The sequence below is a fragment of the Sander lucioperca genome, chromosome 14 (genome assembly GCF_008315115.2).
Source record: "Sander lucioperca isolate FBNREF2018 chromosome 14, SLUC_FBN_1.2, whole genome shotgun sequence".
NCBI classification, from domain to species: domain Eukaryota; kingdom Metazoa; phylum Chordata; class Actinopteri; order Perciformes; family Percidae; genus Sander; species Sander lucioperca.
The window spans coordinates 11,103,402-11,119,763 of NC_050186.1; the positions used below are offsets into that span (position 1 = coordinate 11,103,402).

Genomic DNA, 16,362 nt, shown 5'->3' on the forward strand with positions numbered 1-16,362 from the left:
TGTGTGTGTGTGTGTGTGTGTGTGTGTGTGTGTGTGTGTTTGTTTGATCTGGAGTGTGTAAATGCCAGAGGTCCGCGCCCAGTAGGTCAGGAATCAGGTGAAGTGTGTGTGTGTGTGTGTGTGTGTGATGGTTGGTGTGAGTGAGAAGAAAGTGAAAGAAGAGTGAGTGTGACGCATCTTTCCATTGATGTTTAGATCCGTGTGTTTGAACACTTTGAAGAGGCCGAGTGTGTCGGTCTCTGGGTAAAGGTTGGCGGCTGCAGAGACGGTCGGGCGGTGCAATTAATCGGAATTTTAGTCATGATTTCAGCTCCTAATGATCACAAAAAAGTAGAGTAATTAGAAATAAAAAAATGATTATTTTGCACATTACGTTATGCAAGTAAACTCTTATTTCATCTTGTGTTCTGGGGAAAATGTCACAGTTTAAGGTGTTTTCACTGTCGATTTATTTTTAACAGTTTCATTGTTATTTTAAGTTCAGTAAATGCAACATCTTTCCAGAAGTCAATGGGTAATCGTGTTAAATAATCAGGCTTTCAGTATTGACCCAAATAATCGTGATTAAGGGCCCTATTTTAACGGTCTAAGCGCACAGCGTGAAGCGGATGAAGCAGCGTTTAGGGCGTGTCCAAATCCACTTTTGCTCGTTTAACGGCGGAAAAAAGGGTCCGTGCGCCGGGCGCATGGTTCAAAAGGGTTGTACTTAGTGTCTTCATTAATCAGAGGTGGTAGTATCGAATTGAGACAGATTTATACCCGTTAAAAAACGTCTTGTAGTCGCGTTAAATAGTGGTTAACTTTTATTTTGGTACGTTTTGGTCTAATGTGGATTCGGGCACAGATCGACCAACTCAGCCCTCGTACAGTACGCAGTGTTTAAACTAAAGAAATGAACTGGACTCGGGGGTCAAGTGTACTCGGATCCGGGCCCAGGTCCCTAATTTAAAAAGCCCCATTGTACTTTATTTATATATAAATATTTAGAATTGTCACCTGCCTCCTGAGTTTTCCAATACATAACACCAATACGTTTCCACCATAAATTGGTGCATTAAAAATGTATCAGAAAGCAGGAAAATGAAGTGTATGGCACTTAAGATTTCGATTATTGGGGCTGATATTCGGCAGTTTGCAGATTATCTGTATCTGTGTTTTATTTGACCGAAAAACCAATAAAGTTAATTGATTTAAAAAGTCCCCTACTTTGGCTCTGCTACAGCTCTGTTAGCACGTTAAAACTTCAGGAAGCTATTTTAGTTTTTATTTATCCATTTTTTTGACTGCGTATTATTATATTTAAAGTTTTGTGTTGGAGTTTGTAACATTCCAAATTGTTATTATTTTGACTAAAACATTTTCATTTTTTCTCTACAGTAAATGCATATCGTTTCCAAATATCGGTTTCGTTAACTACTAAAAATCGGGATCGGTATTGGCCTTGAGAAACCAGTATCGGCCGACCCCTACTGCATTGTAATTGTCCCAAACTGCTTGGGATTATCATAAAGTGGGCATGTCTGTAAAGGGGAGACTCGTGGGTATCTAAAGAATCCGTTTCCATTCAGATATCTTGAGTTAAAAAGGGCTAGGGACCCCTTTGAAAATGGCCATGCCAGTTTTTTCCTCTCCAAAATATCTTTACATAACTCTTTATCCAGACATCTCAATATGCCTCTGCAGAATACATTTGTTCTGTATATGTTCCAGGCTTTAAGCCGTATCTCCTTAAAAAAAAGTTTGCATCCATAAAAAGTTCCGACTTTGATTTATTGAATAACATCCTTTCCGGTCTTCAGCGGTGCATTCTGAAGTCTTTTGGCTCCGGCAAAGCAATTAGACTTGTGTAAGATTTAGTTGGGAAGCTGCCGCTCCCCCATTAAGCCTGCCAGTTGTCATTTGATCACTCTCACTAAGTGGAGTGCGGCGCTCTTTGCATCTTGGACAGAAACGCTGTTCTGTCTCGTAGATATGTTTGATTTGATGTGTTGTGCAGTGCTCGCTCCTCTGCTGGATCAAAAATGTGTTGGTGTGTGAAAATCTCTCCAGCATGAACTCCTTCAGCTCTCTTAGGCTACATTTGCATTGCTACTTTTTATTTATTTTTTAAGTTTTTGAGCCAAAAGTGATCTCCGTGCACACAAGTGTTTTTATCTCCAGTAGAAGAACTAATCTCCGTTTAAACTAACACGCCCAAACCAAAATATCTCATCAACATTCTGGTATACTGGGCATGAACAGGAGGCAGCGTGGAGACTCCGCCTGCTGCTGGTAGTTGCCATGGTAACCTTAGTAGTCTCAGAGAATGAGACGTTGTGACTGATAAGACCCAATCAGGAGGAGAAACATTGGCGTGTGTTTCGGTGTTGCCAAAGGTCTCCGTTTGCGGCCGTTGAGACGGCAACACAGCCCCGCAGATTCAGAACCAAAACGGGTCAGAAGAGTTTCCAAATGTCTCCGGTTTAGGGGCTCGGAAACACCAGAGCAGGGGGAATGAGAGGGGGAAACGCCAGAGCAGGGGGAATGAGAGGGAGAAACGCCAGAGCAGGGGGAATGAGAGGGGGAAACGCCAGAGCAGGGGGAATGAGAGGGAGAAACGCCAGAGCAGGGGGAATGAGAGGGGGAAACGCCAGAGCAGGGGGAATGAGAGGGGGAAATGCCAGAGCAGGGGGAATGAGAGGGGGAAGCGCCAGAGCAGGGGGAATGAGAGGAGGAAATGCCAGAGCAATTCTTTTTTTTTTTTTTTGAAAGGTGTGATTGGCAGTGTGCCTGATTTTATTCTTGCTCTTGCTCTCCTTCCCGTCCTCTTGACCTCTCCTTTCTTTCTTCAAGTGTTGGAATGGGACTACGTAAATCTACTCAAGGACTGTACTTAAGTACTTGTTTTCATGCTTCTTTATACTTCCACTCTGCATCTCCGAGGGAAATATTACACTTTTTGCTGCGCTACATTTATCTGACAGGTTCAGATTTTTGCACACAAAGAGAATAGAGTTTTTCTATAATGTGGTATTAGTTTGTGGTATTCTTACTGAAGTAAAGCGTCCGAGTAGAGCTGCAAAGATGAATCGATTATTTGATTAATTTCATCACCTCTATTAACCATAGTCCTCATAAATCCACCAGAGGTTAGAACGGCAACACAAAGAGAGAGGAAGGTAACGGACATCCGGCGGAATTTCGGCGGCATTGGAGCAATCCCGGAAGTGGAACGTCGTGGGTATAGACAAAATTTCTAGTGATGAATTGGCGAAAACACATTTTATTTCTCTGATTCACGGCATAGTCCTAGGCGCTCCCTCTCTTTAGTTACGCTCTAGCTTGCGGGCGCACATTGAGCCTCCGTTAACAGTTTGTAACAGAAATAAAATTGATTCTGGATCATTTTATTGTAGCTGACTTTACCAGCTGACTTCTCTATTGGCTGTTGAAACAGGTAACGTCTCTTACGTTCTAAAACCAGCCTCTGGACACTCAACCGGCTGACTTCTCTATTGGCTGTTGAAACAGGAGACGTCTCTTACGTTGTAAAACCAGCCTCTGGAGACTCGACCAGCTGACTTCTCTATTGGCTGTTGAAACAGGAGACGTCTCTTACGTCCTAAAACCAGCCTCTGGAGACTCGACCAGCTGAGTCGCAGCGACGCCATCAGCTGGTTCGAGTCGAGCTGAGACGGACCGGTTCAGACCGCTGAAACTTTTCTCTGCGACGTTCTAAAACGGTTTCGTCTCGTGGTGAATCTTTGGTCTGAACTGGGCCACGAAGCCAACTGTTTGGATAATCGGTTTGGGCAAAGCTTCTCTGATGTCCGCTTGTTAAACGTGAATATGTTCTAGTTTCTTCTCTCTGTGACAGTAAACTGAATATCTTTGAGTTGTGGACAAAACAAGACATTTGAGGACGTCATCTTGGGCTTTTGGGAAACACTGATCCACATTTTTCACCATTTTCTGACATTTTAGAGACCCAACAACTACTCCATTCCTCCAGGAAATAATCAACAGATTAATCGGCAATAGAAAATAATTGTTAGTTGCAGCCCTAGATCTGTGTCCCTTCTCCGTCACGGCTTTTTTTTTTTCCAGTGATCTCAGTCAGTGTGTCAGCATATTTTTTTTTCTTTTTGTCTTTCTCTCTCCAGGCACAGTCCCTTCAGACAGCACAAGACCAAAGACAAACATGAGATTGACCGCATGACGCTCACCATGGTAAGACACTTCTACATGTTTCCTTTAGGGTGTACATGGCCAAAGGTGCACATGATGACAGATGCACATATATATCAAGGAGTCTTTGTGTAAACTGTAGCAAACCATAAAGCGCATATGATTCTTTACTTAACCCTTAACACATGGGCTTGGCCCTTGTTTGCCTGCCAGTAATACCAAATGCACACAGATGTTTATATCCCTATGCATACTGAGCTGTGTGTGAACACATCCCTGACGCACGCCAAGTCAAAGGAGTTGGATCTAACCGTGTGAGTTTCTAAACGTGTCGACTAGAGCTGCAAAGATTAATTGATTTAGTTCTGTTTAACCAGAAACGGCTCTGAGGTCGCTAGCGCTAAACCCTCCGGACTCCATTTAAAAAAACCATACTTTTAGCGTGTGTGGAGCCAACGTATTTTCACATGTAAATCAGTAAACTATGTGTTTATTTCAACCAAAACTAGAGATGTGATGTTTGGGAAAGTGGGAAGATGACCCAAAACAGCTTTTCATGGTTTTATTTAGTTTCTGTCGACTTTGAATGAAGTGTATTTTACGTTGCTAAAATTACTGTTTATTTACATGGAGTCTGGTGGGTTTAGCGAACACAATTTCGCGGATGTTTTTATGTTTAAAAAAAGGATCTTACTCTTTAACAGAAAGGTCGACCTCCTTAGAAATCCTTTCCATAATGTTGTCAGACACTTAGAATATTAATCAGTCAGTGGCAAAGCGAGCCCTTTTGCATAATTGTCCTATTAACTTGCATTGTTGTAGCTTGTTCCGCCGCTGCCGACTGCAGCGATCTCGCTTAATACTGGACCAATGTCAAAGGTCGTTGTTCCCATCAGTCACTTAGACACAAAAACATAGGAAAATAGGGTCCAGGTAGTTAGCCTTTAAGAACAGAACTTCTGCCGGCGGCCGCAGGACATTGTTGTTTCCATGATCCTGTTCAGATCGGTCTAAAATTAAAACCTTAACTGTTAGAGCGTCCATTCTTTTTGCAGCAGAAAGCTAAGGCTTCCGTCTTTTGCGTCATCACGCTGCACACTTGTGATGACGTCATCACGTTACATGACATTCATTGCAAAACGTGTTACACCATTTCTAATGCAGATGAAACTATCAAAACGCCTTTACACTCTGCTCTTAAAAATGAGCATACCTCAAAAACTAAAACATGAACAAAGTTCAAATAACTCATGGAGCGTTAAGAAATATTTTCTTCATGTTTCATCATTTAGAAACTGTTTGGATCAACATGTTTTGTGTGTTTATTTAGTATAATTTGTGTCCAATTTTTGTGTTTTGTTCACAATTTCAATAGTTTTATTAACTACTTGTATTTATTGACTTGCCTAACTTTTCAGCTTAGGTTCTACAGATTTTAGGGATATGAAGCATTTGAAGATACTCTTAAGAAATGGCATCACAATATGCAAAAATACCAACGTACTTTAGGCAATGGAAGCCCATTTCTTCGAGTTTGAGGCGTTAATCGTTTAGTTGTCAACCATTCAACTAATCTCCAACTATTTTGATAATCGATTAATCGGTTTGAGTAAAAATGTGATGTCAGCTTGTTAAATGTGAATATTGTTCTAGTCTCTTCTCTCTGTGACAGTAAACTGAATATCTTTGAGTCGTGGACAAAAACAAGATATTTGAGGACGTCATCTTGGGCTTTTGGGAAACACTGATCCACATTTTTTACCATTTTCATGACATTTTAGAGACCAAATAATAGAAAATAATCGACAATGAAAACAACCGTTAGTTGCAGCCCCAGTGTCGACAGTGTTTCTCCCACCTGACAGATACATGTCTGTGTTTTTTGGGTCATCTTTTGCTCTCTCCGCCCAGCACCCGGCTGTGTGTTTACTTTTGCTGTGTCATGGGAAGACGCAGGAGATGAGGCATAAGACAGAAACTCTGCTTAGATCAACTGAGCCAGCAGCCACGCTAGGAAAGTTAAAGTACACCCCCACGGGTCAAATGGATTTAAAGCCACGTCCAGCACAGGTTTACTCAGAGAGTCGGGGATCTGTGGTTAAAGAAAAACAAAGAAAATAGGCAAGCTTAAAAATGCACCCTGCATTGCCGTTTCATCTGGTTTAAATCCATGTATTTTTAATCAAATTTAAAGTCGGCTTTAAAGTCTGGGATGGGAGTTCTGGTTTATTAGCATTTCTTTAACCCTCGTGTTGTCGCTTTTTAAAAAAATGTTTACTTTTTTTTTTTTTTTTTTAAGATTATTTTTAGGGCATTTTTTGGCGTTTATTCGACACGACAGCAGAAGACATGAAAGGGGAGAGAGAGGGGGAATGACCAGTTTTTTTTTTGTTATTGTTGCGGGCAAAGATCCTTGATTATGCGGCACGTTTTCTTAAAGAATGCGATGGACTATGCGGGATATTTATGCAATTTTATGCGATGAAATTGCGGGAACTTGCAAAAATTGTTTTAAAACTGCGGTTTCATCATGGCTTCAACGCGGGGTTTGCAGCTCTGGTTTATTGGCATTTCTTTAAACCAATCACAATCGTCTTGAGCAACGGTGCTACGTCAAAAAATCCTCGGGAAGGAGTAGGGTTGGGCATCGTTTGGATTTTAACAATTCTGATTTCAATTCCGATTCTTCCTTCTGATTCCAGTTCTCATCGATTCTAGATATCGATTCTTTGAGGGGTGGAGTTGAAATGGGTCACATGTCTATTTCACAAATAAGAGGAAAGTTTTATTTTGATTCAATGGTGGGTTGCAGTTTTACAGCTTTTTTAACGTAAAATAAAGCCACACTAGAGCGCCGCTTACTGTGCTCCAAGGCTGCAACACAACAAGCGCCTGGCTGCTACGGAAACCAAAACTTGCGCATGTTAAATTTGGATCCGATGATCAGATTTGAAACCAAATCGGATTCTTGATGCCCAATCCTAGGAAGGAACTTGTTTTGGTGGAACGTGTACGTTCAAAAGTAGTTTTAGTCGTGCAACAGAAAACTCAGATTGGACAGATAGTCTAGCTAGCTGTCTGGATTTACCCTGCAGAGATCTGAGGAGCAGTTAACCATAGTCCTCACAAATCCACCGGAGGTTAGAACGCCAACACAAAGGAAGAGGAAGGGGACGGACATCCGTCCAAAAATGAGGGCCATCCGGCGGAATTTCCGGCGGCACCGGAGCAATCCCGGAAGTGGAACGTTGTCGATATATAGACCATCTTTGGATAAACTTAATCGGCCACTGAGTGCACTCTTCCTGGTAGCGCTGTGTGTCCATCAAAGCGTGTTTTCCTGATACCAGTAGCACATTTCAGCAACAAGGCTACAAAGTGCTTTGCATTAAACATGAAAGAGCAGTTACAACAATTAAGAACATCTGTTAAAGAGAATATAAAATAGAATAGAAATAAAGAATTAAATAGAATAAGACAGGTATGAAATATATGAACAATAAGTGTTCTACAGACCAAAGAAAAAAAATCTTTGTTTGGTACAGATCCTCATGAAAAATCACACTTTAAAGGTGCCGTAGGTAGGATTGTGAAGATCCAGGACTTAGCCAAAAAATTTGAACATCGACAACTTCTCAGTCCCTCCCCCCTTTCTGCTAAAGCCCAAAACTGTCTCCTAAGCCCCTCCCCCCACAAGGGAGAATGAATGCGTGTGCATGAGCAATGATTGACACGCAGTTAGACACACCCCCTGGCCCTGATTGGTGCATCTGAACAGTTAGACACCCCCCCTTGCCCTGATTGGTGCATCTGAACAGTTAGACACCCCCCCTTGCCCTGATTGGTGCATCTGAACAGGGAGCTGTGGAGCCTGTAGGTGGAGCCAGAGGAGCTGGATTTATTTTTAAATGACCTGCTTCATGTAGTTCTACTGGAACATAGGGTCAGTTTCAGCAAATATGACAGAAAGTTAGTTCTATAAGTTTTACCTACTGCACCTTTAATCCTTTTCATTTTTTTCATTTTTATATTTTTCAATGAAAATGAGAACAGTGATACAAAAATGATCATTCCCTCCAGCGTCGTGAATCATATCCCAATCACAATATCAGTCAAAAGAATCACAATTGGATGTTTCCCTCCTATGGTGCAGCCCTGGTATCGAGCGTGTCGTTGTCCGTCAGAGGAATATGCTGCCGAGGCTTTTGATGTCACGGGTCAGATTGAGCAAACACCCGGGATGAATGGTGTCCATTGAGCCCACCCGGTGGTGACATATCTGCTCTCACCCACTCCTTTTTCCCCCCCTTTCCTCTTCACATGCAAGCCCGAGCGCTGCGAAGGCGTCGCGTTGCGTTTGAGCTCTGACACGTTTACAGTGACAAACTGCAGAGTGAGTTCTCCTCGGCACAGCTTTGCTCCTCTTCACTCGGCCTGCCAGCAGCAGTGGTCCGTCACGGTGGAACCCGTCCAAATCTCTGTGTCCGGTTATAGGTTTTGTCGGGACATGAAGCAAGTGAGAAGGGTAGCTGCTCTCTCTCGCACACACACACGCACACACACACACACACACACACACACACACACACACACACACACAGACAGATCTACACACATACAGGTACACACACACGTACACATACGTACACACACACACAGATATACACACATACAGGTACACACACACACGTACACATACGTACACACACACACAAGTACACAAACACATACACATGAAGACACACACACACACACACACACACACACACACACACACAGACAGATCTACACACATACAGGTACACACACACGTACACATACGTACACACACACAGATATACACACATACAGGTACACACACACGTACACATACGTACACACACACACACAAGTACACAAACACATACACATGAACACACACACACACACACACACACACACACACACACAGACAGATATACACACATACAGGTACACACACACGTACACATACGTACACACACACAGATATACACACATACAGGTACACACACACACACGTACACATACGTACACACACACACAAGTACACAAACACATACACATGAACACACACACACACACACACACACACACACAGACAGATCTACACACATACAGGTACACACACACGTACACATACGTACACACACACACACACAAGTACACAAACACATACACATGAACACACACACACACACACACACACACACACACACACACACACACACAGACAGATATACACACATACAGGTACACACACACGTACACATACGTACACACACACACACACACAAGTACACAAACACATACACATGAACACACACACACACACACACACACACACACACACACACACACAGACAGATATACACACATACAGGTACACAAACACATGTACACACACACACACACACACACACACACACACAAAGTATGGTCTTTCAAATCACAATAAATCCAGATTAGGATTTTAATCCAGCCATTTATTTTGGTTTATCCCTTTAATCCTCGTCTGTGTGTGTGTGTGTTAGAGAGAGAGAGAGAGAGAGAGAGAGAGAGAGAGAGAGAGGGGACAAGGCTGCGATTCGGCCCCGACCGGGCTAAAAATACTGCCCTATATGCCTTTGTGTTTATTAAACATGATGAATGGTCTCATTACATAAACACGATAGAAGCAGACGGCAGTGAAGAAAGAAAGGGGCTGAGAACAGGAAGAGATGGATGGAAGGAGGGACGGAACAGATCCCGATAGATGGCACGGCTCCACGAAGCAGAACGTAAAGGCCCGTCAGCAGAAAAACAAACGGGCGGAGGCTGACTGTTCACTCGTATTATACAGCAGAGGTTTTCAAAATGGGAGGAGAGAGTTTAAAGGTGCCATATTGTTGAGATTTCCATGTCGAGAGAGAGAGAGACAGAGAGAGAGAGAGAGAGAGAGCTGCAGAAACGTCAGATAGGTCACACCTCCGTGTTTGACTTTATATCTTTTAAATGGCACAGTTACGGCTGAAAATGACAACAGAAAGACCCAAGTTTGCCGATTTCACGTATCTCTGCAGTTAAAATGAACTGCCATGTGTCTACCCGGAAGTGATTGTTGTGTCAGCGCGTGATTCAGTCTGTACACTGGAACACTCTCCTCTATCATTCATATACACACGTTTGCAATCAGGGTTTTCCCCGCCATCATAAGGTTCAGGTGCAGCACCTCAGATGAATGGATCTAACTTAAAGACTTGTCCCCGATCTAATGATTGTAGTCGGACTTCTTCAGCTTTAGGTTTTGTCTTTTGAGAGTTATTTGTGTATCATCTGCTCTATCTTTTCCAACGTTTTAGACACAGATATGGTGACAATAACGGTCCCAAATGATGTGAAAAAGAGACCCAAAACTACCACAAAGAGACACAAACCGACTACAGAGACACCAAATGAACACAGAGACCCAAAACAAGACTTTGGCAGCCATTCATTCATTTCATTTATTATACAGGAAAATTTAAAAGCAACAATTAAGTTACAATAAACGGGCCTGACTCAGTTTAAAAACTGGTTTACAGCAGGTTCCTGTTCTGCAGCAGGTTCCTGTTCTGCAGCAACATAGAACAATGAACACAATTTCAGCACATTTATACAGGACGTTATTATTGACTAGACAGATACAAACAGATAACACATTAAATACAGAAAAACAAGACTAAAAACCATACATGAACAATCAGTGTGTGCACGTATGACTATCAAGAAGAAACAGTTTATATGACTTTTTGAAATATGTGATGGATGATGATGTGATGGAAATTTTGGTGTAAATATAGAAAAAGGATTTCTGACCGTAGTTGTTTTTGTATGGGGGAACTGGAACCATTGTTCCTTGTTGCGCAATGTATCTGGATACCCCTTGCGTCCTTGCTTGGTTTTAAGGGGCATCTAGCGCTTCCTCTTAGCCCTACCCGTCGCTCAAAACGAGAATTGGGACAGCCCTTACTCTCACGTGAACGCGCGAAACTAAGGGGAAGGGGTAAGACAGAGAAATGGGATTCACCCTTAACCCTCCTGTTGTCGTCGGGTCAAGTCTAAACCCCTTTTTCAAAAGTTTTCCATATCAGAAATGTGGGTTTCTTTCAACAAAATTGCCCAAAAATAACATGGATGGTTCAACGCAGCGCTTCTCAATTAAAATGTTAAAAAAAAAAAAAAAAAAAAAGTCAAAGAATGTTGACTGAAATGACATAAAAGTGCCAAAAGTCAAAAAACGACTAATAAAATGCATTGAAAGCGTAGAAAACAGCAGAATAAAGCTTTGAAAGAAGCGTCAAACAACAAGGCACGAACAAAAAAAAACAAACAACAAAAACGTAAAAAAAAAAAAAAAGTAAAAAATGTTGAACAAACCATCGAAAAACGTGTTGAAAAAATTTGAAAAAAGTGTTGATTTTCAGTTTTGACCCGGGAGGACAACACAAGGGTTAAAGGAGACAAAAAAAAAAATGACCAAAAAAGACACAACACGACTACAAAGAGACGCAAAAACCCACAGAGAGACATAAAATGTCCCATTTTATTGAACCCCCCACCACCAAATACACACACCTAAGTAGGCCTGCACGATTAATCGTTATAAAATCGGCATCTCAATTCACCCCTGTTCACAATTTAATAAAAATTTTTTTGGGGGGGCTGCATTTCCGGCCTTTATTTTGATAGGACAGCCGAAGACATGAAAGGCAAGCAGTTAAAGAGTGTGCTCAGAAATCATTCTGTTTTTGATACGGTACTTAAATTGGCAATTAACCAACTCCATTTCTCTAGAGACTGAAGCTGTAGCTGCAGCATGTTGATTGACATGTTTTAATTATGTAAAGACATGTTGGAGGAGTTCAGATAGAGCCGGTATCAGGGCCATATTTAGTTAATTGTGTTATAGGTCACTATTTTTGGTAGCCTACTGTACTTAAATTGAAGACTCACTTGTTCAGGCTAGCTTTTGGGTAGCCTGTCTTTTTAGTTATTGATAATTGTATCTGAGATAGGGTGAGAAGCTCAGTCATCCGTGAGGAGCTCGGAGTAGAGCCGCTGCTCCTTCGCGTCGAAAGGAGCCAGTTGAGGTGGTTCGGGCGTCTTGTAAGGATGCCCCCTGGGCGCCTCCCTAGGGAGGTGTTCCAGGCACGTCCAGCTGGGAGGAGGCCTCGGGGAAGACCCAGGACTAGGTGGAGGGATTATATCTCCAACCTGGCCTGGGAACGCCTCGGGATCCCCCAGTCGGAGCTGGTTAATGTGGCTCGGGAAAGGGAAGTTTGGGGTCCCCTGCTGGAGCTGCTACCCCCGCGACCTGATTATTATTATTCTACTGACTTATTGTCTATGCACATTGTAAAGCACAATTTTATTTATACAGCGCTTTTCACAGACAAGGTGTCTGTGAAAAGCTCTGTATAAATAACATTTACTTACTTACTTAAATGGCCATTATGTATTCTATTTTCTTTGTTCGTTGAAGCCTCTGTGTTTACAGGCTCGTGGTGATGCACAGTGTGCTATAAGGTGCCAAAAAAAAATCCATGTTTAGTACTGCCAATTTGTTTAGTTTTGTCATGGTTCATGTGTGCAGTGAACATTACACTTTGTGAGAAAATAATCGTGGCAGAGAATCGTGATATCAATTCTAAGCTAAAAAATCGTGATTCTTATTTTTCCCCGAATCGTGCAGGCCTACTGCTAAGTCTTCCACAGAGCTAGGGAGAACACCGATCAGATCTAGTTTCATGTGTGTCTGCCCGCTGTGTCAGACTGACTGAAAACCCCTGTACTACAGCAAAAGGTACAAATGATGCCTGTACAAATGGTACACCCCATTCTCACTTTCACTCTCTCTCTCTCTCTCTCTCTCTCTGTTTCCTCCCTCTGTCCCTCCCTCCCCGTTTCCCTCGCAGAATGTGGAGCTGCCGGACTCTTTCACCGCAGAGCTCAAAGACCTGCTGGAGGGGCTGCTGCAGAGAGACGTATCCAAGAGGCTCGGCTGTCAGGGCCGAGGGTACGACAACACAACACAACAACAACACACAAACACGTTAACCTCCCTGCCGTCTCGCCGTCTCGAGTCCACGGCCGCGCAAATGAATTCATCAGTCAGGCGGATTTTTTATTTATTTTTTGCCAGACGTGTTCATTAAAGGGCCGGAAACACACCGGGCCGTGTAGTTTGCGGCCTGAGTGAAGACGCATAGAAACGGACATCAAGCGTTCCGACAGAAGCTGACTTCATAACTATTTTCATCAGCGCTGTCGTTTCACATCAGCTTCTGAGTAACCCCGAGTGATGGATCACTGTCTGTGCTGGTGTTTGGCTAAAAAGCAGCATGGGGGAAGTAATGTGGCAAACACTGCCACCTAGTGTGCAAATACGTTCACACATCCTCATTTTATTTATATTTCAGTCATTTCTTTTATGCCTTTGTTTCATGTAGCCTCTTTTTGTTTTAATTTGTAATTGCTCATAATATATATATATTAGGGATGCACATGTAATCGCAATTTTATCCACATCGCAAAAAGGCTTAGTGCAATATCTAAATGGATCCAAAGGTGGGCACAATATTTTGTTAAAGGCAGAATGTGTCAAACTACACATCTTTTCCTAGAGACTAAAGAAAAAAAATCTTAATTTGGTATAATCATTTTTTTAATATATCATAATCATATCCCAATCGCAGTCAGAAATACTCACAATTAGATATTATTCTCATATTGTGCAGCCCTAATATATATACAGTACATACTATATATACAGTATACTGTAAATATAGTATATATTCTTTTTGTTCTCTCTTCCTTAGGTGAAATTCATAATCCTCTAGTTTTTTTTTTCTTCTTAATCTCAACTGCACAATCTTTCTGTTATTTAATTTCTTGATGTCTTTCTGTTGTCATGATTTTATTGTGCGAATAAAACCAATAATTAAAAAGAAAGCATGTAAATGTACACATTAGTGACAACCTCCTGTGTTTCTGTCCCCCAGAGCCCCGGAGGTGAAGGAGCATCAGTTCTTCAAAGGCATCGACTGGCAGCAGGTGTACCTCCAGAAGGTGAGTCGGCAGCAGCGTCTCTTTGTTCTCTGAGTGCAGCTGTTTGGTTATTTATTTGTGTTTTTAAAGATTTCTTTATTGAACCTTTTTGTTTCGGTCAATTTCGTTCACGACCGATGAAGCCATTAGTTTCTTTTCTTTTTAAGACGCTGTCAACCCATCTGAAAGCACCTGTTCTACGGTGTAGTTTATTTTTAGGTTGCAGTGTTTTTTCAGTTTTAGCAGTGGGGGCAGGTCTGTCCAGACCCCGCGGCCCGCCGCCAAATGTTTTACGTATGAAACGGAGCTGACCCCTCGCTGCAACACAAACACATATATTTACTCACCTCCATTCACACACAATGAGGCATATTTTCAGTTGTGATTGAACTGTTATTTTTTGAGGAACTATAGGGCACTTAAAGCGTAACTCTCGCCAAAATGCAACTTAGGGTCTTTTTGTGAATGTTTAAACTATTTAAACATTAGTAAACAATGTTGTCAACTAGGGCTGCAACTAACGATTATTTTCATAGTCGATTAATCTGTCGATTATTTTCTCGATTAATCGATTAGTTGTTTGATCTATAAAAATGTCAAAACATGGTGAAAAATGTGGATCAGTGTTTCCCAAAGCCTAAGAGGACGTCCTCAAATGTCTTGTGTTGTCCAAAACTCAAAAGATATTCAGTTTACTGTCACAGAGGAGAGAAGAAACTAGAAGATATTCACATTTAACAAGCTGGAATCAGAGAAATCAGATTTTTTTTTAATAAAAAAATGAAAAAAAATGACTCAAACGATTAATCGATTATCAAAATAGTTGGCGATTAATTTAATAGTTGACAACTAATCGATTAATCGATTCATCGTTGCACCTCTATTGTCAATGCTTTCGTTAAGGTGTAGAGCTCCTGGTGATACTTGGAGCAAAGTCTCATGTTGTGTCGAGCCTTGTTAGTGTTTTAAAAATAGCTATTTTGAGGCTAGCATCAAAGTTCCCCTAGCACTCCCATTCAAAAGGCCATTTGACCCAAAAACGTAAATACGGTGAATCTTAAAAGTGGCGATTCCGTCCTAAATATGCTTTTAAACGAAAGTTTGACTCGGGTACATTCACAAAAAGACCCTAGGTTGCATTTTGGCGAGAGTTACACTTTAACATCTACAACTGGTCTACAAAATGAATTTTACATGAAATTCTTCCCAGGAAAACCAAAACCCAAAGTATAGAATGAAATATTACACAGACTCACTTACTGTTTTAATGTTTCCAGATGTTTGACATCAGGACGATGAGCTGACAGAACTGACCAGTTGAACGTTGTCCAATCAGAACGGACCCACCGCGGTGGCGTCTTTTTGGTGGAGCTGTTGGTTTAATAGTCGACTCAGAAGGAAGCGAATGTTTTGACAATAAACTCCATCAACACAACAGTCTGTGGAGTTAAACTGGACGGGCCCAAAAACCTCTGGATAGTTCTACTTGTTAAATAGCAATGTGAGCGGCAGGATCATTTAAAAGGCAACCGCGACTACTGTGTGCGTCTGCCCTGTTTCTGATAACGTGGCGGCAGAAATGTTGCCGTGGCGGGCCGCCACTACACAATCAACATACAGGAAACACTGGGTTACATGGACTGTGTTTCAGCTAACACGAACAACTCGTTAGTTGTCATTCGTTCAAACTTCTTTATTTAAGTGCTAAGATATAAAATGCTGCGTGGACTAGCCAGAGCGTCTTCCGCAGCGCCGTGGAGGAAGGTCTGGCAGTGCGAGACTATTATATTTTATACATTTGAAAACATTTTTTTGCCCTTTTGGCTCTAGCAATAAACAAGCTGTTCTTTAATCTAGCCGACTGTCGTTCTGCGCTCTCAGTTCTTCTTTTAAAGCATCAGTTCAGGCAGTGGTTAGGCCCCGACCGTGTTTTTAAAAGTACCCTTTTAACAACAGCATTGGAACGTAGGAAAGCTTTTTTGCACACCTCTCTTGTCGGGCAGGTGCGTAGGATATGATCAAAAGTAGCAGATCAAAAGCTTAGAGAAGAGTCCCACACACTGAGCATCACGCAAGCAATAATCTATTTAGAAAAATACAACGTTTCGG

At 41.8% G+C, this 16,362-nt stretch overlaps 1 protein-coding gene across 2 annotated transcripts in view; it reads left to right on the forward strand.

Annotated features, from left to right (window-relative positions):
- Window positions 1-16,362, forward strand: part of grk3 (G protein-coupled receptor kinase 3) — a 119,244-nt gene that overhangs the window by 89,205 nt on the left and 13,677 nt on the right. For both annotated transcript variants that reach the window (XM_035991762.1, XM_031287835.2), the window contains exons 14-16: window positions 4,143-4,209; window positions 13,122-13,222; window positions 14,208-14,274. In XM_035991762.1, coding sequence (XP_035847655.1) covers window positions 4,143-4,209; window positions 13,122-13,222; window positions 14,208-14,274 — 235 coding nt within the window. The remainder of the gene's footprint in view (window positions 1-4,142; window positions 4,210-13,121; window positions 13,223-14,207; window positions 14,275-16,362) is intronic.